At 43.0% G+C, this 26479-nt stretch overlaps 1 protein-coding gene across 9 annotated transcripts in view; it reads left to right on the top strand.

Annotated features, from left to right (window-relative positions):
- LOC140191242 (GEM-interacting protein-like) overlaps positions 1-26479 on the top strand; it is a 120726-nt gene that overhangs the window by 81640 nt on the left and 12607 nt on the right. For all 9 annotated transcript variants that reach the window (XM_072248457.1, XM_072248451.1, XM_072248453.1 and 6 more), the window contains 11 exons: positions 6717-6781; positions 8614-8724; positions 9313-9393; positions 12760-12954; positions 14235-14372; positions 16388-16578; positions 16798-16904; positions 18333-18434; positions 23833-23925; positions 24617-24780; positions 26032-26220. In XM_072248457.1, the coding sequence (XP_072104558.1) occupies positions 6717-6781; positions 8614-8724; positions 9313-9393; positions 12760-12954; positions 14235-14372; positions 16388-16578; positions 16798-16904; positions 18333-18434; positions 23833-23925; positions 24617-24780; positions 26032-26220 (1436 nt within the window). The remainder of the gene's footprint in view (positions 1-6716; positions 6782-8613; positions 8725-9312; positions 9394-12759; positions 12955-14234; positions 14373-16387; positions 16579-16797; positions 16905-18332; positions 18435-23832; positions 23926-24616; positions 24781-26031; positions 26221-26479) is intronic.

Here is a 26479-nt window from a genome sequence, read left to right as displayed (position 1 = left end):
AACTCACCTCTGCAGGTAGCCAAAGTGTAACACCTATCTTTTCACTACCTCCCTCGCCTTCATTCAGGGCCACAAACAACCCTTCCAGGTGAAGCAACACTTCACCTGAAAAACTTGCTGGTGTCATCTTCTGTGCCTGGTGCTCTTGATAAGTCCTTCTCTACATCGGTGAGACCCGTCGTAAATTGGGGAACCGCTCCATCCTCCAAATGCAGAACTTCCTGGTGGCCAAACTGTTTAATTCCAATTCCTATTCTGGTTCAGACGTGTTGGTTTATGGCTTCCTCTTGAAGACACCCTCAGGGTAGGTAGCCTCCAGCCCGATAGCGTGAGTATTGATTTCTCCTTACAGTATAAAAAAAAATCCCTCTCCCTCCACTCCTCTTCTATTTCTCACTCTGGCCTCTTACCTCTTCTCACCTGCCTTTATCTCCCCCTGGGTTCGCTCCTCCTACCCTTTCTCCAATGGTCCACTCTCCTATCAGATTCCTTCCTCTCCAACCCTTTACCTTTCCTACCCACCTGGCTTCACCTATCACCTTCTAGCTATCCTCCTCCTTTCCCCCCTATCTTTTTATTCCAAGTTCTTCCCGTTTCCTTTCCAGTCCTGAGAAAGGGTCTTGGCCCAAAACGCTGACTGCTTATTCGTTTCCGTTGATGCTGTCTGACGTGCTGAGTTCTTCCAGCATTTCGTCTGTGACGCTCTGGATTTCCAGCATCTGCAGAATTTCTCCTGTTTATAAACTAAGAATAGTTCCATTTCTACCATCTCATGCACGATATGAGATGACATGCACAATTTCTGCTGATGTTAGAAATGAAGAGGCTGCAGATAAAGGTTGGATTGCCTGCGGGCAACACTTGATGTATTGATACCACACTGAGAATAGTAACATCCAACTTAAAATCAAATTCACAACAACGGGATGGACCCACATAAAGGCCATTCAACACAAGCTTCTTCTAAATGCTAGAAAGGGATATGGTACTAAAACTATGAAGGATAATTGCTCTTAAATTTAGAAATACATCACGGTAATAGGCCTTCCCAGCCCAACAAGACCAAGCCTCCGAAATACCTCCCAGTGACCAATTAACCTACTAACCTATACATCTTTGGGAAGCAGGACTAAAACCAGAGCGCCCAGAGAAACCCACGCAGTCACAGGGAGAATGTACAAACTCATTACAGACAGTGACGGGAATTTAACCTTGATCACTGACACTGTAAAGCATTAAATTAACTGCTACTCTACCATGGTGCCCCTCCTGACAGCAGAATTTTGTCATCTGATAGGCCTGCCACAAGACTCCCAAATTCCTGCAACATTTTCACCTGCACAATGATAGGAGTTGGGGGGAGGGAGGGAGAAACTGATAATATCATTCATCATTTCAAGAGTGTTCAGCAGAATGGTTTCTTTGTGAGAGAAAATAATATGGGGTATAATGAGACAAGAAGATACAAGCACAGACATCCCATCTCTCCCAGAAGTTCCGGGAGTCTCCCGTATATTAATAGTGGCTCCCTGATGCCCGCAAATTATATACAATACCATGGAAATCAATTTTTTTGAGAGCGAGAGCAAGCGAGAGCGACGGAGAGAGAGAGACAGACAGACAGCCAGCCAGCCAGCCATGGCAGTGTTCCAAAAAAAGAAAATATAAAACGTACGTTACCCCAGACTACACTAAAGTGTACCCCTGCCTAATAGGGGTCAAAGTAATGACAGTGTTGCTCGCTGCACTGTTTGCAACAGTGACTTTGCTATTGCCCATGGGGGGTTAAGACTGTAAAAGACACGTTGAGGTGAGTTTAACAGGTGTCATTCGTTCATTAGCATAGCTACCGTTATTTAAACTAGCTGGCTGGCTGCTAAGGAGCTACTCTATTGCAAACATCCCACCTCTCCCAGAAGTTCCGGGAGTGTCCCGCAAATTGATGGTGCTACCTCCCTGAAATGAGTTTTTGCAGGGTGGGATGTCTGCAAGCAACATACACAAAATGCTGGGGGAATTCAGCAGGCCAGGCAGCATCGAATGTTTACTTTTTTTTTCCATAGATGCTGCCTGGCCTGCTGAGTACCTCCAGCATTTTGTGTGTGTGTTGCTTGGATTTCCTTGTCTCATTATACCCCATATACTGAATCACGTTATAATCACTGACATACATTGTGAAATGTGTTGTTTTCTGTCAGCAGTACCTTGCAATATATAATTATAAAAACTATAAAGTACAATAAGATGTACATATAAAGTATTAGCGTGAAAAGAGAGGGGAAATATGGTGAGGTGGTGTTCATGGATTCAGTGTTCATTCAGAAATCTGATGGTGGAGGGGAAGAAGCTGTTCCTGAAACATTGGGAGTGTCTCTTCAGATTCCTGTACCACCACCTGGTGGGTAGCAATGGGAACAGGGCATTTCCTGGGGGTCCTTGTATGGGGTTGAATGGGATCTGGGTTCAGCCATGGTATAGCGAACTCGATGGGCTGAATGGCCTAATTCTGCTCCTATGTCTTACATTTGAATGATGGATGCCGCCTTTCTGAGGCCTCGCCTTTTGAAGGTAAACACGAGGAAATCTGCAGATGCTAGAAGTTCAAGCAGCACACACAAAATGCTGGTGGAACGCAGCCGGCCAGACAGCATCCATAGGAAGAAGCACAGTCGACGTTTCGGGCCGAGACCCTTCGTCAGGACTAGATGAAGGGTCCCGGCCCGAAACGTCAACTGTGCTTCTTCCTATGGATGCTGTCTGGCCTGCTGCGTTCCACCAACCTTTTGAAGGTATCCTGAATGCTAGGGATACTGATTCCTCTTTTAAGCTACAAATCACTCAATCTGTAACTCTAGTTAGTTTCTTGATACTTGAATGATTGAGAAAAAATAATTAAAAAGGATGAACATTTTATCAAACATACAACTTTGCCTAAACCTTCTGTGTGTCTGCCTACTGCCTCTATCACTGCTACCGGTGAGGAAAGCTACTCCCTGTCATTTGATGGGAGGATAGTTGACAACAAAATGCAAGTTCCTGAAGGATCTCAGTGGGTCAGGCAGTGTCTGTAAAGGAAAATGGACAATCGATATTTCAGGTCAAGACCTTCATGTAGACCAGGGGCTCCCAGCCTTTTTTATGCCGTGGACCAATGCCATTAAGCAAGGGGTCCTTGGAGCCCAGGTTTGGAACCCCTGATCTAAACTGAAAGGTAGAGGGGAGATGGCCAGGACTGCCTGAGAGTAAGCTCTCAGAAAAGAATTGCTGATATCCTGAAGAACAGCAACTTCACTCGACAATGCTGATAATACTTTCCCAGGAACGACTGCAGATCTGCTATGGTGTTTTGCATAACTGCCTCAAAGCATACAGACCCACCTCCATTGACCAAATCCTACAAAACAACAAACTGCAGAGTAATTATAATGTTCTCCCCCATTGTCAGTACTCTGTGAAGAACAGCAATATACTGCTGGTTGAGAGTAACCTACTCTGTGTGACATTCTTTGTCCTCATGTGAAGTGGACTGCTCCCAACTAATAGTACCCTGAGAGTCTGCTGGGGTATGTGAGACTTTGGCCATGGAAAGAGAATCCTATTCCTTCAGCTGCTGCACTGTGAAGTGTTCATGCTGGTTGGCACAGAGTATTCTAAGTATTCTACTTTGAGTGTGGAAATGACGTGTAATTGGCTTCACGGAAACTACTGCTGAGGTTGATTATTAATTACGCAATACTACTCGTCATCTCTTGAAGCCTGTTTATCAGGTAATCGACGGAGTGTGCCAAACATTTGGTTATGCATTCCACCAATCTGTTTATCTATGCTTTCCTATCATCTGCCAACACAAAAATATTGTGTATCCTCATTCTAGCCTCCTCTTGGATCCACGTGTTTCTTTGTCTCTAAGCTAGTCTTTTTAGTCCAATGGTGTCAGTGTCTAAGCCTTCCAGTGTCCCACACAAGAATGCTGTCTATTCTTCATTCTCCTTGGTCAATGTTTGTTCCTGTGCAGTGTGATGGTCGAGAGCTTTGTCCTGAGAAACTACACTGATAAAAACACTCAAAAGAAAATACGGTTGTGATGAGTACTTAGGGCTGTTTGTGGCCAGTGCATACACAGAAACACAGACAGCATATTCATTGCATTAAGCATGGAACTGATTGCGACGGTCTAGGACAGGAGTTCCCAACCTGGGTCCACGGACCCCCTGTTTAATGGTATTGGTCCAAGACACAAAAAAGTTTGGGAATCCCTGGACCAGAAGATGCCTACCTATGTGGGAGATTGGGGGATGTTTTAATGCCACCAGCTACAAGGGCTTGAAATGTGCTCTTCCATTTGGAGAACTAGTTAAGCTTGGAACAAACTAGCATCCCTCTGTCTACTAGGATATTAGCTAACTGTTGTTTTTTTTATTGCTATGCATGCATTATGCAAAGGTATGAGTTGGTATGAGTTGCTCTGACACATGAGTGTTGTATTTGTAGGAAGCAAAAATGTGTAATTCAAAGTGTTTTGTGTCTCTTCAATAACATCCTGTAATTTTAATCTCTTGGTCAATTTTAACTACTGCTGCTGCACTAATGATGTTTGTACCTCCAGATGCTAAAGGCTTAAGTTTGTAACTCCACCAGCCTTTCTGTGAGATTCTCCTTAAAACCCATCTTGTTGATGGAGGTATTAGTCAGCAGCTCTAATTTCTCCCTTTGTAGCTCAATGTCGAATTCAGTTTGATAAAACGGCTGAAAAGCGTGTGACTTATTCTGCTATATAAATGGATTGTTGTTGCTTTGAAGAGCCGGGAATATCATAATATTAAGAGGAAATGGTACCCGATATTTTGTCCTGTAGTTCACAAAGCCTATGACTCCTATGAGGTCTTTCCGAAAGAAATTCAGCAGAGCTGGGGAGTTGCTGATGCTCATGTCCTCGCCTGATGAGTCCTGAACGCGCAGCCCCAAGTGCTTTCACTGTCGATGAGGTTAGCTGATTGTTAATGATGGTCCAGGGGTTGACAAAGTCACATTTGTCATCATAAGGATGAAAATGAGGAAGTGACTATGGGTTAGGGAGAATGCAAGTTTCTCTGATGTGAAATTGGGCTTATTTACCTTGGGTTGGAGAATTTACAATGGAGATGACTCGAGGGTGGGGAGAGGGCCAGTGGGAGCTCCTATTAGAAATAACTGGAGAGATGTGTTTACCTCAGGATGAATAGATAGTGAGAGTGCAAAGTAGGGATTGTAATAGTAAATCCCTTTTCTCCATGGATACAAAGTTGAAAGTGCAAGAAGCAGAAAGCTGCGCACATGGAACTCCAAACTAACACTGGAAAATATGGGAAATACCCAATGGATCAGATAGCATTAGTTGTGAGAGAAATAATTATAAGTTTAATGACATTTGTCAGAACTAGAAACTAGAAAAGGGAAAACAGGAATTCCTTCAAATTGATGGTTGGGGAGCAGTTGAAATATAATAAAAGGAATTGAGCACTTAGACTTGTCACTCTAATAACGTACTGACTAAGTTCTCTGAAGTATTGGAACAGTGAGCGAAGGGGGTGTTGGTGGTTTCACACTCACCAGAAGGAGCTCCCTTTAAGTTGGGAGATCTCAGACTTTGTTGAAGATGGTGTTCAATAAATAGCTGTTTTGTAAAGGCAATCTAAATATAAGCAACACACACAAAATGCTGGAGGAACTCCGCAGGCCAGGCAGCATCTATGGAAAAGAATAAAGAAAAGGCGGAGAACCCTTCTGCAGGACTGAAAAGGAAGGGGTAGATGCCAGAATAAAACGGAGGGAGTAGAGGAACAAGGATTAGCTAGAAGTTAATAGATGAAGCCTGGTGGGTGGGAAAGGTGAAGGACTTGAGCGGAGAGTGGACCATAGGAGAAAAGGGATGGAGGACGGAACCTATGGGGAGGTGAGAAAAAAAATAAGGGTCCAGAATGGGGAATAGGAGAGGGAGGGGGGGAATTTTTTCACTAGATGGAGAAATGGATATTCATGCCATCAGGTTGGAGGCTACTCAGATGGTATATAAGGTGTTGCTCTTCCTCACTGAGGGTGGCCTCGCTGTGGCACAATATAACATGGGACCATATATTGTTACTGCTAGAAAATACCTTTAATGAGATCTGTATACATCAATGCAAAGTCCCTTACAAAATCTTTGAAATGTTCTTTTGAATTTGGAGTTCAGGTGAACCAAGCTTCTCAATCTCGTAATTATTGCCACAATGGAAACCACAAATCCAGATATGGAATAGTTTCTATTTCAGTGATGTTGCCAACACCTTTCATTCAAAAAAGACCAACGTAATGTTGAGCTGCTAATTTAATTTCTGGCATAAAGAGATCATTGGTCTAGAGGTATGTTCCCTGCATTGAAAATCTAGGAATATATTAAAAGTAAAAAATAAATCTGGTTTAAAAAATGTAGTTTTGCGAATGTCACTTACCTGTACAGGTTGGGACCTGCCATAAAGTCTGCAGTATAATGGGTCTAACCACTGCATATTTTAAAATGCCAGTCTACCTTGGTTCTTTAAATGGTAATGGCTCAGTCACAGAAGTACCTATACTTTTGTAGATTTATGACCTGGCTCCACACCCATTTATTCCATGTAGCGGTAGAACAGAAATAAGGAGATATTATTTTCCCTAGAGAAATGTCGCATTCCCTTGATAATATCCTTGTTTTACAGAGATTGAATTCTCAAAGAACGTAATTAAAATGGCAGACACAAGCAAGATCTTGATCAACCAAGAGGTAAAGTGTTCTGTGCACCAATATACAATGTATGCGTTCAATAGGTTGTTTATTTCTCTTTTGTGGTTCAAATTCACCGTACCTTGACTGGTACGTTTGATCACTCAAGTCTTTGAACATGATGGTTACAACGAACCCCTCACAGACAAGTGACTCCAAAAAAAAACCCATCCCATGGTGTCATTGGAAAGGGAAGAGAGTTATTGCCAACTCCAAAAATAGATAAATTTCCAATATTATCACAATGCTCTTTGCAGAATTTTATTATGTAACTATAAACTGCAAGAAATTAAAAACATAAGGTCTAGAACTACTCAGCAATTTGGATAGCATCAATGGAGAGAGAATGGGATGTCTTATGCTGGCGTGAAATCACAGTTCATCTGATTTAGCTCAGCATGGTCCAAGATGCAGTCTTCTGCTGGGAGGTTGATTTCTCGCTCATTGGCGTGGCCCAGAATAGTGCAAGGCTTCTCCCAGCACATGGACATTTGACAATCAAAGGCATTCAAAATCACTTAATAGAAATTAAATTATGTTCAAGTGTGCTTGCAAGCATTCCACTACTGGTGCCCTATTAAATATCCCAGTTCAGAACTTAACAGACCCATATGCATTTCAGTGAAAGATGAACCCCACAGTGTTTCAGAAGTCAATACAGTGTCATTAAGCTAAAATATTTACTGTCCGGTCCCAAGTAATTTTATTATTTTGCTTTAATTTTCAATGTTTGACATGCACTGTATTCTGATTTTGAAAGTACAGGAATAGCTACTGTGCAGTTGCAGGTTGCACTTGTGTCTCCAGGTCAGAGGATCGTGGGCTGAAAAAAATAGTCTCATATTAAAAAATATTTAATCACCAGAGCTAAGATGAGGTTCAAAGAGTTCATTTCTTGGCTTAGAGGTTAAATAAAACACTGCATCCTCTCTCAAGAATATACAGAAGATTGCGGGGGGCAGGAAATATCCAATATGTGAGAAAAGCCAGGGTGCTTTCCCAGTGTAACACACACAAAATGCTGGAGGAACTCAGCAAGCCAAGCAGCATTTATGGAAAAGAGGAAACAGTCAACATTTCAGGCCGAGACCGTTCATCGAGACATAGATGCTTTGCAATTTCCAGCACCTGCAGATTCTCTCGTGTTGGTTGTCCCAGTCACTTTTCACACTTCAACCAACTAAGAGGATAGGGTGGCACACTGGCACAGCTAGTAGAGCCGCTGCCCACGAACTTGGGCACTGTCTGTGCGGAGTTAGCATGCTCTCCCTGTGAGTTTCCATTATCCACCTGAATCACAAAGACATGTAGTTTGCTGGGTTAATTACGTTGTAAATTGCCTTTACTGTGTCTGTGGGTGGTAGAATCTGTAAGAGTTGATGGGAATTTAAGGAGAATAAAATGGGTATTTGGCTATTGGCATGAATTCAGTGGACGAAGGGCCAGATGACTCTATGACTGTATAGTACTCGAAGAATTTTCAGGCTACCAGGACCTTCTGTATCTGTCAGTCCTGGATAGATTCCAATTCAGGTTTCAAACTGAGCAAAGTTTGACACACAGATGGAAAGAGTAAGATCCAGAGCGTATTGCCTGGTCACTTTCAGTCACTCAGTTAAACTATTGGCTTACAATCAGATTGTTCTATAATTAAACCACAAACTTATATCCTCTGTGGCGATGTCAATCTGCAAAATGTGTGTGTGTGTGTGTGTGTGTGTGTGTGTGTGTTTTTTTAATTAATGTTCAAGGGTGTGTGGTGTATCAAAGATCCTGGAACTTGCAGAAAGAGATAAAATGATGTTTACAACTGATTCATATCTTCCTAACAGAAGTTCATGCCTTTCCAATACATCTACACAATGGCCTTACAGCATGACATCCAACAAGGCGAGAAGACAATTAAAACCATGAGTTTGCTGCAGGAGGGTAAATACATAAAGGTGAGAAATTTATTTATTTATATTATAGATTGATCTGATAAGGAAAAGAATAAGATTGGATGATTTCGGGTGCACAGGCAGACACAGCTCTGGAGACCGACCATCATGGATGCGGAGGACCCTGTGTTGGACATGTACGGATAGGACTGGGACCACAGGGAACGCCTAGCTAGTATAGACTGTTTTTTTCCCGGGTATTACCTTTTCTCCTCTTTGGCTGTTCATAGAGGATCAAAGAAACCTAGTAGCTGTCACAATTATGTGAATTCACACACTTGTGAACTGAGCCAACAAAGGTACGTGTCAGATTCTTTCCGTGCCTAACTGGGTATTAGGATTGAAGGGCATTCTTTGTAACAAGGCTAAGATCCTCCAAAGGACTGAGAGGGAAAAGGAAAGATGGGCGACATCACAGAGGCGCGAGGAGGAGTGAGACACTGGCTGACAGGTGACAGGTGGAACTAGGTGAGGGCAGGTGGAGCCAGAGGGGGGAAAAGGGTTGGTAAAGGACACACTTATTTATCCACAAACCTCTTGAGAAGCTGTTTCCTTTTAAATTGGTTCTTCATTTCACTTTTGAATAAACAGCCGCTCATGATGAAGAAAAACGAGGTGGAGAAGCAGCGACGGGATTTCAAGGAGCAGTGGCAAAAGGAGCAGCGCAGAATGGTGAGTGAAGCTCTCTCGCAAAAGCACGTCACCGGGCTGTGACCGCAGAGTGCGTCCATGGGCTCTGAGCTGGACAAGAGTCAGTGACCTTGTTCAGACATCCCACCTCTCCCGGAACTGCCGGGAGTCTCCCGCATGTTAATAGTGGCTCCCTGATGCCCGCAAATTATGTACAATATCACGGAAATCAATTTTTTTGAGAGCGAGCGAGAGAAAAGCAAGAGAGAGTGTGAGAGCGACCACGAGAGAGAGTGAGAGAGGAAAAGCAAGTGAGAGAGCGAGCAAGAAAGCGAGAGAGAAAGCAAGCGAGAGCGACCACGAGAGAGAGAGAGCGCGCGCCATTGCAGAGTGTTCCAAAAAAAAAATAAAACGTATGTCACCCCAGACTACACTAAAGTGTACCCCTGCCTAATAGGGATCAAAATAATGACAGTGTTGCTCACTGCACTGTTTGCAACAATGACTTTTCTATTGCCTATGGTGGGTTAAGACTGTAAAAGACATGTTGAGGTGAGTTTACCAGGTGTCATTTGTTCATTAGCATAGCTAACGTTATTTAAACTAGCTGGCTGGCTGCTAAGGAGCTACTCTATTGCAGACATCCCACCTCTCCCAGAAGTTCCAGGAGTCTCCCGCAAATTGATGGTGCTACCTCCCTGAAATGAGTTTTTGCAGGGTGGGATGTCTGCCTTGTTCAATATCTACAGGTGCTCATACTTAAGAATTATTATTACCAAATTGAGTGTCAACTCTGATTTTTTACCCCTCTGCCCCTCCCCCACTAGTGAAATGAGCAGAGGCTCACTATTTATAACTTATTCAGAGACACGGGCCCTTCCGGCCCAACAAGCCTATTTACACCCTGGTGACCAATTAGTCTACTAACCCGTACATCTGTGGACTGTGTGAGGAAACGTGCACCCACAGGAAACCCATGGGGTCCCAGTGAGAAAATGAGTATAATTTTACCTACAACTCTTTCTTTCAAAACGAAACCGACTCCTTCAGGGGGTGAATAAATGGGTGTTGCTATTTTTGTCATTTTAAAATTTGTATTTCAAAATAGACTTTATTTATAATAAAAAAAACAAAGGAAGAAAGTGCAAAAAATACTTTACATTCATGGTTGTTATACTCAGTGTTGTAATGAATTGCATGGTTTATTCTTGTAATTAACTTTTTGTTATTAATAAATTTTCTTTTGATATAAACCTGACAACGAGACCACAGACTGCACAGTCTCCGAGAACTCGTCCTCTGTCACAGAGGAACTAGACTACAGTAAACAGGTGAACCTGGGTTAGCCACCGTCCCTGGAGAAGCTGACTATCCACTCCTTTGGCAGAATAGATCTTCCGGAAGTGGCGGTTTACTAGCAGAGTTGTACTCAATCTGACTATTACTACTAACCCACTACTACTTACTGCCCGTCCTGCCACTGGCGTTTAGGGCTGCAATGAAGGTCCTCCATCTCTGGCAGTATTCAAGACTTGCTTCATCACGTCAGGAGCTTCCTCCTGGTTTTTGCTACTGCTGGTCACGCAAATCGTGGGTAGAGACTCAGGAATACCGTCGCACTCAGATGTAGAAGGATAAATCATTGCTGTCTTGGTAACAATTTTTGTTTTACCAATCAGAGTTGTTAGCCCTGAGCTGAACCTCTGAACCTGGAGGACTGGTGGACCACTCTTAGTCTGACCTCTGCCCTTTGACCTGTTTGGCATGGGTGACCCAACCAAGAGCCAAAGCATAGAGCCCTGACTCCAGCCAGCATAGTCCTCTGAGTCATTGACGCACACAAGCCTCCAAACCCTATGACAAGGGTGTGGTCCTCTTGGGAGAATTGTATGACTATTACTTATCATCTGTCAGCTTTGTCAAGGTCTTGCTGCATGCAGGCATATTCTGCCTTGTTTACTGGGGAGTTATGAATGGAACTGAGCATTGCACAATCAGTAAAGCTCTTCACTTCCTATTTGTGCAGTTTCCTTATTCTTCTCAAGTTTTACCGTGTCACACATTTATACATTTACCTCTTTGTTAACCCCTTGATTCCCAAGACCAGTTTATGTAAATATTAGTTAAATAATGATTAACAACTATCTTTTTGTCATCGTTCCTTTTGGATTAGTACTTCCCACCTTTTGCAAGCCTAACATGAAATCTAGTCTCACAGCTATCCATGTTAATAAACCTATTTTTAGTAGTTCCATTTAATATCAGAGAATGTATGCTATATACAACCCAAAATTCTTGTTCTTCACAGATATCCATGAAAACAGAAGAGTGCCCCAAAGAGTGAGTGACAATAAAAACGTTAGAACCCCAAACCCCCTCCCTACTTCCCCTCCCACGCACAAGCAGCAACAGGGCAATGACTCTTCACCCCCCCCCCCCACCAACCGCAAAAAAAAATACCCGCACACTCTGGGATCAAGTCTGTGGTGTGGAAGTTGGTATCAATAACATGTTTTCCTGTGAGCCAAGGAACTCTGCAGGTCCAAAGCAACACTTAGTCAAAGTCTGTTGCGTTAGTTGATGGGCCTATTGAGACCACAATGCAAAAGCAATCTAATTGGTGCCACTCCCCTGACCTTTCTCTCATACATTTCTCCCTCCCTCCCCCCGGATACTTATCCAGCCATCTTAATGCTCCAATTGAATCTACTACTTCCCTAACAGTACATTCCAAATCCTAACCACTTGCTAGTAAATAAAAAGTCACTTTTGGTTATTTAACGAAACACACACAAAATGTTGGAGGAACTCAGCAGGCCAGGCAGCATCTCTGGAAAACAGTAAACAGTGTACATTTCAGACAGAGACCCTTTATCAGGACTGGAAAAAAGGTGAGGTCAGGACAAGAAGGTGGGGAGAAGGCAGGAAGAAGTACAAGGTGGTAGGTGAGAGCTGAAAGGTGGTGGCTGATGGGGAGAAGTACCAGCTTGTACTTCTTCCTCCCCTCACCAACTGCCTTCTTACTCTGACTCTGACTTCTCCTCTTTCTCTCCATTCCTGCAGAAGGGTCTCAGCCCAAAACGTTGACGGTTTACTCTTTGCGTAGATGCTGCCTGACTTGTTGAGTTCCTCCAGCATTTTGCGTGTGTTGCTCTGGATTTCCGGCATCTGCAGATTTTTTTCATGTTTTTGACTCTTTTACCTCTGTGAGTAACTTGGCTCCTGAGCTTGTGACAAAACGATCAATAAATAAATGTGGTTGTTTACCTTATCTACTGATAAGTACAGGAATGATCAGAATAAATATTTATAATAAAATGTTTATACGCTGCAAAAGTATGAAGCTGAATGAATAAAATATCTCTAATGAGGCAGCCTGTGATGAGATAAACTTCTTCACATCTGCAGAATGACGCCTTAACAGCACTGCGGAAATCTAAACACCTGTACTTCCAGCGCTGTGAGGAATTCGAAAAGGCAAAGCAGCAAAGCGCCAAGGCTGAGGAAGAACAGATTTCGCTGAGTATGAGTGGCACTTATCCAGGTAGTGCCAGCAAGCAACTCGAGAAACGCAGACGGTCAAAGGACGAAGCACAGTTGAAGGTGAGCAAATGGAGCTGGTCTGGGGAGGAGTCAGCTGGGGTGGAATATGTTTCTGGAAGCCTCTGCACTTGATTATTTGCAGTTTTTTTACAGGAGTCTTCTGAAGCAAAATTGTTTTCAAACCACAATGGTGCAATGCCCAAATGCTTAGTCAAACAGTCGACATTTAAAAGCAGAGAATTTAGTCAGTTGTACAGCAAGGAAACAGACTCTATAGCCCAACATATCACCTGGTCCATTTGATAGCAACCCTACACTAATGCTGCTTATCCATTTGCATTCCCATCATCTGATGAACTAGGGGCGCGAGAGTGCTTTGAAAGTAGTGACACAGGTAGACAAGGTGGTGGAGGAGGCTTTAGGCACGCTTGCCGAGGCGCTGAGTATGGGAGACTACATGTTACATTCGTGAGACCACACGTAGCGTATTGGGTGAAATTCTCATCACTCAGCTTCGGGAGGGATGCCATTGAGCTGCAAATGGTGTAGAAGAGATTCGCGAGAATCTTACAGCACTGGAAGACTTGAATTACAAGGGGAGGCTCAATATGTTGGGATTTTTTTCTCTAGCGTGTAGGAGGTTGATGGGTGAAAAATCATGAGGGCAGTAGGTAAGGTAGATTGTTCCTGTCTTTCTCCCAGGGTTAGAAAGTCTATTCTCTTCAATATCAATACCATCACCAATTCCTGTGTCATACGCAGACTATGAGTCCTACTGTCTGCATTCATATCCAAGTCAATGATGTATAGGAGAGCCCGGTACCAATCCGTATGATACACCACTGGTCAGAATTCCAATCACAAAAACGATCCTCCACTCCCACTTCTACCTCCTATGCCTCCTATTGCCAAATCAATTTTGGATGCAGCTTGTACTAGATCCCATAGACATTTGAACTGAGACAGGCATTTTCACCTTTTTCAGACATCACAACTGAACATCCATTCTGCCAGAGTTTTTAAGTGTCTCATTACTTTCTGTAGAGACACGAATTCCAATTTAGATGTCAAATAGCTGGCCTTGTAGTAATTTTCATCTTTTATTATCTGATTAGGATTGAGACACCTTTAAGATGTTGCTGAGATTCTCTAACCAGACTGTTCTACATGCGTTTCTCTTGTTAGAGGAATGATATGCATTGGATCTGGCTAAGCTCAAATGAAATTAGTCTCATGGAGAAAATCCAATGCTTTAATCAATAATGCTTTTACAGTCCGTGAGGCCTATCCACCTGAGCAATCTTCACTCTGATCGGCATAAACTGCATCTTCCCCAACAGGTTCAGGAGACTGAGATGCATTATAAGAACTGTGTCCGTGAGGCCAACCTCAGACATAAAGAAATGGAGAAAATGAAAGTCGATATCATAACACAGCTTCACAAACTCATCTGCCATGGTGACCAGATACTAAAATTGGTGAGCTCATCAGCTAATTCTTTTTTTTATTGCGTTTTGTCTCATGTAAGAATCCTCTTCGGTTCATTCAGTCCTTCTTCTCACTTTTAGAATTCAGACAGCCTTGACATGTCATCTACTTCTTCGTCTTTGCTTGCCATTCTAATCTTTTTATTTTCTGGATCACTCTCATTCTGTCTTCTTCCTGGGAAGGATATACCTGCAATAGAGGGCCTCTTATTGCCCCCAATGATGATAGGCTCATCGTAAAAGGAGAGATTAGGCAAATTTAACATTAATATATTCAATTTAAAAGAGTCAGAAAAATTTTTTACCGAAATGCTTAAAATTCTTCAGGAGTGGCAGGGTCCCCAGCTGGTATGTCTGGAACATAACGTCAAATCTCAAATAACAGCTCAGAGATGCTTCGCACAGAAATAGAGATTTTTTTTTCTCCCTGAGGGTGGTGAGTCTTTGGAATTCTTCATCCATGTGAGCTTTTGAGGCTCAGTCACCAGTACAATCAAGGCAGTGGTTTTAAGAGAAGTGAAAATTTATGGGTTTTGTGGCATGGAACTTAAAGATCTGCCTTCATATTAAAAAACAGTGAAGCAACAAGAGGGGCCAAGTGGTCTATTCAGTATTTATTATACCTTATACTTCACTCTTTGCCTTTTGCCTTTTTTCCATCCGCTCACTGTTTAATGGTGTCCTGGCCCACCTGTGAAGGCTTAGACTGCCTTTATGGTACATACTCTGCCGTCTCCTCTCTCTCGCCCACCCCACCATATAAGCAACACTCATAAAAGTTGCTGGTGAACGCAGCAGGCCAGGCAGCATCTCTAGGAAGAGGTGCAGTCGACGTTTCAGGCCGAGACCCTTCATCAGAACTAACTGAAGGAAGAGTGAGTAAGGGATTTGAAAGTTGGGGGTGGGGGGGGGGGGAGATCCAAAATTCCTGTCGTTTCCACCATATAAGCAATAATGTTTTCCAAGAGACATAAAGGATACCACATATATAAAAGGGCTTAGCAACAGAATTAGTCTACTAGTTGGAATATTGTGCTGCTTGTGGCAACTTGATGCTGAATGCAAAACGAGCAGTGAGTTTAGATCTGAGACCATCCAAGTATGTAAATCACTTTTAATACTAACCCACCTGCTAATAACATAGCATTACCACGCAATTCTAAGGTTTGAGATAATCCATGTAGCCGTGGTAGTATTTAGGAGACATCTTGAACCAGAGGGGATAGCTTCGCTCAACTTTACTCACCCCATCATTGAAAAAATGTTCCCACAGCCTACGGACTCACTTTGAAGGACTTGTCATCTCCTGTTGTCAATTCCTATTGTTTGTTTGTTTGTTTATTCATTCATTCTTTCATTTATTATTTTTTCTTTTTCTACTTGCACAGCTAGTTGTCTTTTGCACATTGTTTAGGGGCGTCTTTCATTGATACTATTATGTTTCTTGTATTTACTGTGAATGTCCACAAAACACAAGGGTTGTATATGGTGATATATATGTAGTTCGATAATAAATTTACTTTGAACATTGTAGTAGGAGCCCTTCTTTGTATCTGATACTTGCTGTACCTGTGCTGGGAGTTTAAAGGCATCTGTTCATCTTGCGAGACCATGTCTTCACTCCCCAGGGTGCAGGGCTGGGCAAGGTCATATGGAAGACCAGCAGTTGCCCATGCCGCAAGTCTCCCCTCTCCACGACACCAATGTTGTCCAAGGGAAGGGCATTAGGACCCATACAGCTTGGCACCAGTGTCGTCGCAGATTAAGTGCCTTGCTCAAGGATACAACACGTTGCCTCAGCTGGGGCTCGAACTCATGACTTTCAGGTCGCTAGTCCAATGCCTTAACCACTTGGCCACATGCTGGGAGTATTTGATAGGAAAATGTAGAACTATCTTTCCTCAGACTTAAATCCCTGTTAAATCAGACTGGGAATGAGGAACTTGAGTTTGAATGGCTACAGCTAAATTAGTAGAATCTAACCTTCCCTATGTTTGCACCAATAGGTCTCTATGAACATGTTCCAGATGAAGCAAGAACAGATCCAGCAGGTGCCATTCTCCTTACAAAAACTGCAAGAGAACCTCAAAATCCATGAACCTGCCCAGAAATATGTTGAATTCATCCAAAACTTGGACAAGAAAATGCTGTCTGCAGAGAGCTATGAATTTGAGGAGTTTTCTACTCCCAGTAGAAGGTTAGTGATCCAGGGTTTGGTGTTATGAACAATGACACAAAATTGAATGATTTGGTCTGTGTGAGAATCTGTACAGTGAGATTGATTGGGAAGCTTTGGCCTATTGGAGTTCTGTGCAAAGGATTTGGACCTATATACAGTGTGAATGAATTTATCCTACTGGGATTCTGTGCCGGTATAAATAGTTTTTGATAAATTGTATGTTTAAAATTTTTTCAGGTCCTCCCCCACTGCAAGGAGAAAAAGTATTGCCACACTGGTCGATCGAACGTCGGCATCATCTGGTGACTTCCCAATTTTGCCAGAAGAGTTTGGAGGCAAACCCAGTAAGTTAATGATTTTCAAACTCCCCCCCCCCCCCCCAAAAAAATCCATGACTATGTACTATGGGAGAGCAAAGAGAACTCATGGCTTAGTAAAAGCAACAATCAGGAAAAAAGGAGTGCCCCTGGAAAATAAGAGGTTGTTTTGCAAATTTACGATTTAATACGTCAATGTGCAGTTAACCACGACAGAGACAGGGCGCAGTGGATTATATCCCCCAGAATTGACGTCCAATTCATCACACAGGTCTAGTTTGTGAGTAGACAAAATTGGCTCAAGCCGTATGGCTTAGTAGCGAAGGCTAACTTCAAAGATTTCCAAAGTTCAAAGTACATTTATTATCAAAATACGTATATGTTGTGCAACCTTGAGATTCATCTCCTTATAGGCAACCACAAAAGAAGAAACCTAAAACAACCCATTAAAAAAGACAACCACCCACCCAATGCACAGAGAGAAAAAAAACATGAAAACAAACTCGATGATGGTGTTGATTTTATTCCATCACTAATTTCCTGAGAATACTTGCTTCTGCCCTCATAGATCCCACAAAGAGCAAAGTGGCGATAATCAACTAACCTTCTTATGGATGGTTCCTTTCCGAAAGCAAACAGGGCCTCTGTTTATTGGTTTGCTCTGTTCCTCCTTTCTGAACTGAATATTTGACCTGGATTATATTTGAATCATCTGATTAAAAAGTGAGAGTGAGACCTACTAAGCCAGGTCTGGCACAGGGTGCTGCTGTCGTCTCAGAGCCACCCAATATCAATGCGAATGAGAAGGTTCGTCAGCTTGCTGAAGGAAAAGCAGCATGATACTTTCTCAGACACAGGAGACTGTGAATTCGTGAACAACACACACAAAACACTGGAGGTACTCAGCAGGTCAGACAGCATCTACGGAGGGAAATGAATAATCCACTCCTGAAGAAGGTTTAGGCCTGAAACCTAGACTGTTCATTTCTCTCTGCGGGTGCTGCTGAGCTACTGAGGATGCTTTGGTTCACGTTCAATTGTCATTCAACCATACACATGAATAGAGCTAAAGAAAATGTCATTCCTCTGGGACCATAGTGCAAAACACAGTACATACAATCACCCACAGAGCACTTAATCACAAAAATAACATTAGCTCAAGTCCCTGAGTGGATTGATAGTGCTTGAAGCCATGTTTCTACAATAACAAGCTTGCAGCAGCATCTTATCTCACACAAGGTCAGCCACAGATGAAGGCAATCCAGTTTGTCTTCCAGGGAGCCAACACTGGAGAGCAGCACCGTCAAGAAAGCTGGCCTGCAGGGGCCAGCCCCCAACCCAGCAATTTTGTCCAACTTTATAATTCTTTGAGATGCCCCTCTGCACTTTACATCCATGTTGGGAAACGTCAAGAGCTCAGGAACAGACTAAAGTATTTGTTTTTTTTTGTTGCAGCGACTCAGAATACAGCTGGACTTAAAGCTGGCTTAAGTGATTCAGAAAGCACTGGCATCAGCAGCGAGTCTCGTTCACTTGATTCACCGATGTCCAGTCCAGGTAAATGCCAAAAGAAAGCATCATTACAAGATGTCGTTGAAAGATTGGGCAGCTAGCACCGATTAATGGAAGGGGACTCATGTTTGGCACACTTGTTTTGAGAGTTTGGGAAATAGATGAAGAGAAACCAGTGATGTGATGTAGTTGGTGTAACCAGAGAAGGGATTATTGAGCAATATTGGAGCATGAGATTGAAGGGGATTCACTGGTGAAATGTGAGGAGTGGTTAATGGACAGACAACAGCGGCAATATTGGTCATTTTCACTTTAGGAAGTTGTGATTAGTGGATGCTGCAAGAATCCGTGCTGAGCCCTAGTCTCTCAGAATCTTTATCAATGCTTTGGGTAAGGTGGCAGTGATATGGACAGATCAAGTGAATGCGTGAATGGAAATCAAAATGAAAAAACACATGAAAATATATACAATCAGAGTAATTTATTGGTTTACTTATTGAGATACAGCACAGAATGGGCCCTTCCCGCCCTTCAAGTCACGCCACCCAGCAATTCCCCAATTTAACCCCAGCCTAATCACAGAACACTTTACAATGACCAATTAACCTGCCAACCGGTAGTCTTTGGTCTGTGGGAGGTAACTGGGGCACCCAGAGGAAACCCACACGGGTCACAGGAAGGATGTACAAAGTCATTACAGGCAGCAGTCATCTATACTGTAAAGCGTTGTGCTAACCACTATGCTACTGAGCTGTATGGTGTATGACTGAAAACTGTGCTCAGAGGAACCATGGAGTCACCCACAGATTACTGAAGTTAACATGCAGCTGAAGGAAACAGGAAGACAAAAGCATACATTAACCCTGTACAAGTTCTCCAATTTGAAAGTAAAGAACATTCTACTGCAATTATGTAGACTAGTGAGAGACTGCAGCTGGAATATTGTACGTGAATCTACTGACCACAGACAAGGAAGAGGATTCAAGATTAGTTAATGTCATTTCCTGTACGCAAGCGTAAAGGAGAACAAAATAATTGTTACTCCAGATCAAATGCAGCAAAAAAAATACACCAAAGATAGAGAACGCAATAATAATAATAAATGCAATTCTATAAATGCATAAGGTAGCTTTTATCCGTAGCAACACACACATAAAACGCTGGAGGAACTCAGCAAGCCCGGCAGCATCTATGGAAAAGAGTAAACAGTTGAGGTTTCATGCCAAAACCCTTTGTCAGTTCTGGAAAAAGAGTTGAGAAGTTAGAGAAGAAGGTGGGAGGAGGGGGAGGAAGAAGTAAATGGTGGTAGGTGATAGGTGAAGTTGGGAGAGGTGGAGGGATGAAGCGAAGAGCTGGGAAGCTGATTGGTGAAAGAGATAAGGGGCTGGAGAATGGGAAAATCTGATAGGAGAGGGCAGAGGACCAGGGAAGAAAGGGAAGGGGGAGGAACACAAGAGGGAGGTGATGGGCAAGTAAGGAGATGAGGTGAGAGAGGGAAACAAGAATACGAATGTTGGGCAGGGGGTGCAATTACCAGAAGTTGAAGAAATCAATGTTCATGCCGGCAGGTTGGAGGCTACCCAGACAGAATATAAGGTGTTGCCCCTCCAACCTGAGTGTAGCCTCATGATGACAGTAGAGGAGGCCGTGGACTGACATATTGGAATGAAAATGGTAGTCCAATTGAAATGGGTGGCCACTGGGACATCCTGCTTTTTGTAGCGGATGGAGCAAAGGTACTCGGTAAAGTGGTCTCCCAATCTACATCAGGTCTCACCAATATACAGGGGGCCACACCTGGAGCACCAGATATAGTAGATGACCTCAACAGACTCACAGATGAAGTGTCGCTTCACCTGGTAGAACTGTTTGGGGCCCTGGATGGTAGTGAGGGAGGAGGCGTAGGAGCAGGTGTAGCACTTGTTCCACTTCCAAGGATAAAGTGCCAGGAGGGAGATCAATAGGGAGAAACAAGTGGACAAGAGAGTTGTGTAGGGAGTGATCCCTGCGGAAAGCAGAAAGTTAGGGGGAGGGAAAGATGTGCTTAGTGGTGGGATCACACTGGAGATGAGAGAAGTTATGGAGAACTATGTGCTGGGCACGGAGGCTATTGTGCTGGTAGGTGAGGACAAGAGGAACCCTATCCCTGGTAGGGTGGCAAGAGGATGGGGTGAGGGCAGATGCGTGCGAAATGGAAGAGATGCGGGTGGAGGTGGCATTGATGGTGGAGAAAAGAAAGCCCCTTTCTTTGAAGAACGAGACATTTCATTAGTTCTGGAATTAAAATCCTCATTCTGAGAGCAGATGCGGCGACGATGGAGAAACTGAGAGAAGGGGATGGCATTTTTACAGATGATGGGATGGTAAGAAGTATAGTCCATGAAGCTGTGAGAATCAGTAGATTTATAAAAGATATCAGTAGATAAACTGTCTCCAAAGGTTGAGTAAGGGGAGAGATATGTCAAAAATGGACCAGATAAATTTGAAGTCAGGGTGGAAGTTGGAGGCAAAATTGATGAAATTGATGAGTTCAACATGGGTGCAGGAAGAAGCCCAATGCAGCGTAGGAAAAGTTATGGAGTGATAGGCTTGTTGTAGGCTTGGAACATAGACTGTTCCACGTAGCCAACAAAAAGGCTGGCATAACTGGGACTCGAGCGAGTCGCCATGGCTGTGCCTTTGGGTTGAAGGAAGTGGGAGGAACCAAAGAAGAAATTATTGAGGGTGAGAACTAGTTCTGCCAGACGGAGGATAGTGGTGGTGGAGGGGAACAGGTTGGGTCTGTTATCTAGAAAGAAACGGTGAGCTTTAAGGCTCTCTTGATGGGGGATAGAGGTGTATAGGGACTGGACATCCATGGTGAAAATGAGATGATCGGGGCCAGGGAACTTGAAGTCATTGAAAAGATCCAGAGTATGTGAAGTGTCACGGATGTAGATAGGAAGAAACTGAACTGGGGGGGGGGGGGGGGGGTAAATAAAACAGAAGTTGAGATATGCAGGTATAAGTTAGATGGGACAGGAACAGTGGGTCTACCTGGACAAGCAGGTTTGTAGATCTTTTGTGGTCAGGTTTCTGGTCCAGTTCCAACACCTCCCTTTCTCCAGTTCTGATGAAGGTTCTTGACCCAAAGCACCGACTGTTTGCTCTTTACCATAGATGCTGCCTAGACCGCTGAGTTCCTCCAGCATTTTGTGTGTGTTGCTCGGATTTCCAGCATCTGCCAATTTTTCTCTTGTTTGAGCTTGTATGTCCATAAAGTGATGTTAGGCATAGGAATGTCTGTACATAGGAAATACTAAAGTAGTAGTGGTTGGAGGTGTGAAGGATTATGTTAGTGGGTGGAGGTGTTGATCAGCCTTGCTGCTTGGGGAAAGTCATTGTTTTTGAGCCTGGTGGTCCTGGCGTGATACTACGCAGCCTCCCCGCCGATGGGAATGGGACAAACAGTCCATGAGCAGGGTGAATCATTTACAATACGACTTCTATTATTTTTGGGGGCAGAGATACTGTTCTATGGAAAGAAATAAAGCAGATTGAGAAAATATGTCTAGAGTTTAGAAGAATGGGAGCCGATCTCATTGAAACATGCAAAAATCTAATGGTTTGGCAGGGTAGATGCAAGAATGCCACAACCCCTGGCTGGAACTAAATCTCACAGAATTAAATCTGAAATATGAATTTCTAATCCCAATCCAGAAAATAGTGAATTTTGGAATTATCTAATCAGCTCAGGCATATAATATATTCAGGATGGGTGAATAGATTATTGAATTTTAAACAAATCAAGGGATGGTTCAGACATAATAGATCAGCCAAAATGATATGAAATGTTGAAGCTCATGCAAGAGATTGAGTTTCCCAGTCCTACCTCTATTTATCTGCTTCGCTCATTAAGGATCAACAAGAAGTGGAAAAATGAAGAGTTGAGTGGGATTGGAATCAGGAAATGGTTGAAAACCCATTCAGTCTTCATTTAAAAGGAATGTGAATGTCTGGTCTTGTCTGAGAGAATACTATTCTATTGCAAGGTTCAAATGAGCAGAAGAGAATGTTGGGGTCTGTGTTTCCAGTTGCCTTGCAATTACAATGGCCATGGTGATAACGTTGCAACGTTTGTGTAGTTTAAGCCAATTAAAAACTAAAGACATTTAAGTCATTTGGAAAATAAAGTTCCAGTAAATAATGTTCCTGGCATCTTCCCCCTTCCTCCTCAGCCTCAGCCAGAAATGTCGACTGTATTCATTTCCATAGATGCTGCCTGACCTGCAGAACCTTGCTGTCAGGAAAATGTGACTCATGAAGCAGGAGGGTGTAACTGCTGAAGACATCAACAATGCCTCATGGCATCATACCAAACATGAGAAAGAAAACCAGTCTCCCATTCCCCGATGGTCCTTGTTCGGCTGGTGAATCAGTGGGTGTCTGCGTTAAACACTTAGAAGAGCAGTGGAAGTTGTAGGAATACCAAATGCTTTCTGAGTGAGGAGCTTTAACCGGCTTATCAGTGGCTGGTGAGCGTGACCTCTGAACTGTGGAGAATGTTCTGTCTGTACACCAAAGGCACCAGCGTCATACTGTGTCACACTGAAATCATGCTAAAATAGGGCAGGCTTGAAGGTAGGGCAGCTCAAACCAGCAAGAGAACGTGGACTGGTAAGTGGCAAGCAACGTCCACAGCGTTCAAGTGCCAGGAAAGACCACCTCCAATAAAAGTGAGTGCAGTCATCTACCCTTGGAATTTTCATTGCCAAGATCTCCCATCACAATCCAGTGATCAGGAATCAGTCTTTCAGTCACGTAGATTCTTTAGCTTCTAAATCTGTTTTTTTTTCTGTATTGATGACCTATCTAATGAAACCCCAAGTCTTCCAACCATCTACAAAAGCACAAGTCAGTGCATGACAGAATATTGTCCACCTGCCAGGATGAGTGCCACTCCAGTGATACTCATGAACCTTGGTACAAACCAGAATAAATCCTCATCATTGGTATCCACCCTAAATATTTATTCCTGACACGACTGCTGCATAGTGGCCAGTGTGAAACATCAATAAAACTCACTATGTTTACTAACCTAGGTTATTGCAACAATATCTCCAAACCCGCGGTTTCTACTACCAAGAGGGCCAAGCACGGCAGACCCATGAGAACATTGGCATTTGCAAATTGACCTTGAACCTAATTTGGAAAATACTGCCCATGCTTTCTCACTGCGTCTAAGTGTTTGAGCTACCCATCCATTTTGAGGATTGTACCAATCTCCAAAAGGACTACAGTGAATCAAAAACAAAAGCAAAATGGCAACTTGCCACCACCTTCTCAAGAGAAATTAGAAATTGGCAACAAATGTTGGCTTTGTTAGCAACACCCAGATCCCAAAAATTGAACGAATCAGTAAAAAGACTGGTATCAACTGAAATTTTGTTTTTTTTTAAACCAGCTCATTTTCGAAGCAAATTTCCAAAGACCACAGTACCAGGGATGTCTCCAGATGATTTCGAAGAGAGGGATGGGAGCCATTTACAAGATAATGGTATGTTACAGGGGTTTAACTCTTAATTTGAGAATTGGTGGGATCCAATTTGTCCCACATTGCATATATATGTAAATAGGGTCTGAATGAAGATGGTGAACCCTTATATCTACTTTTGCATGAACTAGTTACCTGGGGAAAAAAACTGTTGAAAATGGTGGGATGTCCTAGGTAGAAATGCCCACAGCAAACTAGGGACAGATCATTCATTGGCAATAATGAACCCTCCAAGTAACTTAACAACCACCAACCCCAATTAGGCTGCTCCTGCAGAAGCAGAGGGAAGCACAGGGAACTTGAGGAATGGGAGAGAAGGGAGAAGAGAATAGAGTGTGACAAAGTGTTGAAAAAAAATGATAAATACAACAGTGATGGAAGGCGATGAAGGTAGGGATGATGAGAAAAATAAAAAAATGTGTATTTGGTAAATGAAGAGAGATATTGATGAGGAAATAATGGAATTATGGAATTCATGATATGTATTAGAGGAACCCATTGAGATGGAGGGAAAGGGAAGAGAAATAACAGTGAAATAGAAAAGAGAGAGTAGAAATGGAGGGTCGTGGAGGAGAAAAACAACGATGAGGAATAGGATAAAACAGGGAATAGGGAATAAAGAAATATGAAAGGAGAGGAGTGGATGAAAAAATGTAGCATCTTGATTCACCTTAAAATCTTTTTTATTTTTCAGATCTGGCAGATTTACTTAATGAGACATTGAAAACGCCACCAACTTTCAAAAACTGTGTGCTATCTAAAGCTGCACAAACACACCGATTTCGAAAACTCAGAGCCCCAACCAAATGCCGAGAGTGTGACAGCCTTATTGTGGTGAATGGCGCTGAGTGCGAGGAGGTGAGGACAGGCGACTTGAACGTAACCTTGAGTTTAAGCGGATATATCCGCTGTCGTTGTAAACCAGCAGTTTTGATATTTGAACTGGACCAGAGGAACTTCAGAAAAAAATTGAAAAGCTGGCTAAAAGATGTTTGCAGACAAGGGAAAATCTGCAGGTGCTAGAAATCGAAGCAACACACACAAAATGCTGGAGGATCTCAGCAGGCTAGGCAAAGGGTAAACTGATGAAGGGTCTCGGCCCAAAACAGCGACTGTTTACTCTTTTCCATCGATGCTGCCTGGCCTACTGAGCTCCTCCAGCATTTGGTGTGTGTGTGTTGCTGAAAGGTGTTTGCATTTGGTTTGGAGGAATAAATTAACATTTGTGAGTGAACCAAGCCCACCAATCTGTGATGTGATGGCTGATCTGGGCTGGTATACTGGCCTAAGCTGGGGCTTGTATTCCTGATGCTTTATCCTCCTTAGGTGCACCAGGAAATAGGTTTGGTGCTGTAGGTTAATTAGCAATAACTAGTAACCAGTATGTGCAGCGGGGAGAGAATATCAAATCCTCAGATTTACTTCCTTAATTTGCTCCTTAAATCCTCATTTGTTCAGGATCCTGTTCTTAAGGAATCCTCTGGATTCCAAAATACTCTTTGTAAATACAGGCTAGCAGCACCCTTGTGTAACATATAGCTGTGTGGTAAGATACCATGGGACACACGAAGAACTGTAACTCAGCAAGAAGTGGAGATTTTATGGGGAAATTAAGGGACGAGGAGGTCAATTTGTGATCCTGTTCCAATAATTGATGTCAAATTATCACTAATAAATCTCAACAGGGAAGCCATACCTGGTGCACCCTGCACCCAGGGTTTGTCAACTGCTATTCATGCACAGTGACCAAATAACCTATCATCTTCATAATCCACTTAAAAGGACCCTGACTTTTTTAGTCTCCTTTGGAAAAGACTAGAGAGGGCTGGGAACATCTCTTTAGTGTAAAATACTGGCAGATCTCTGAAGTGAGTTGTCCATTCACTTGAAGTTTAGAATTTGGCATTGGTATGGAAAAAGGGATGGCGGTTCACCATGTCTCCATCTGCACTAAGGGCATTGTGGCCTCAGACTAAGTACAGCAGGAACTTTTGAGTTTTTATTGAAAGCACATTTGTGCAACAAGTTGTATGGCATTCTTTCTGGATCATTATATGCATACTAACGCTGGTAGTGTCTGTGTTTAATTTTGGTGTTTACTCTTTACAGTGTTACCTGGCATGTCATAGAAAGTGTCTTGAGTCCATTGCAATTTTGTGCGGGCACCGTAAATTGCAGACCAAGATCTCTCTATTTGGAGTCGACTTTGCCCAGGCGCCGAGAGAGTCAGCTGATGAGGTGCCTTTCATTATCAGAAACTGCACAGCAGAGATAGAACGACGGGCAATGGGCGTACAGGTAGGGCCGCGAAGGCAGAGATTCGGAACGTAACTGTGTGCAGAGGAACGCGGCATAGAATCAGGGGTATAAGCAGGCAGGCACTATTTACAATTAGACTCCGACACTCTCAGTATCTGTGTGAATGTGTCAAGTGCCGTCCACTAAGGCTATTCTTTTGAACATAAACCAATGTGCTGCTGTATCCTTTCTCCAGGACAGCAACCACTCACCCCACCCAACCCAAAACCATTTTTTTATTATTGATTGTACTTTGGAG

The sequence above is a fragment of the Mobula birostris genome, chromosome 32, assembly GCF_030028105.1.
Source record: "Mobula birostris isolate sMobBir1 chromosome 32, sMobBir1.hap1, whole genome shotgun sequence".
Taxonomy (NCBI): domain Eukaryota; kingdom Metazoa; phylum Chordata; class Chondrichthyes; order Myliobatiformes; family Myliobatidae; genus Mobula; species Mobula birostris.
The sequence above is the reverse complement of the archived record's forward strand: the minus strand, read 5'-3'. Positions and strand labels throughout refer to the sequence as shown.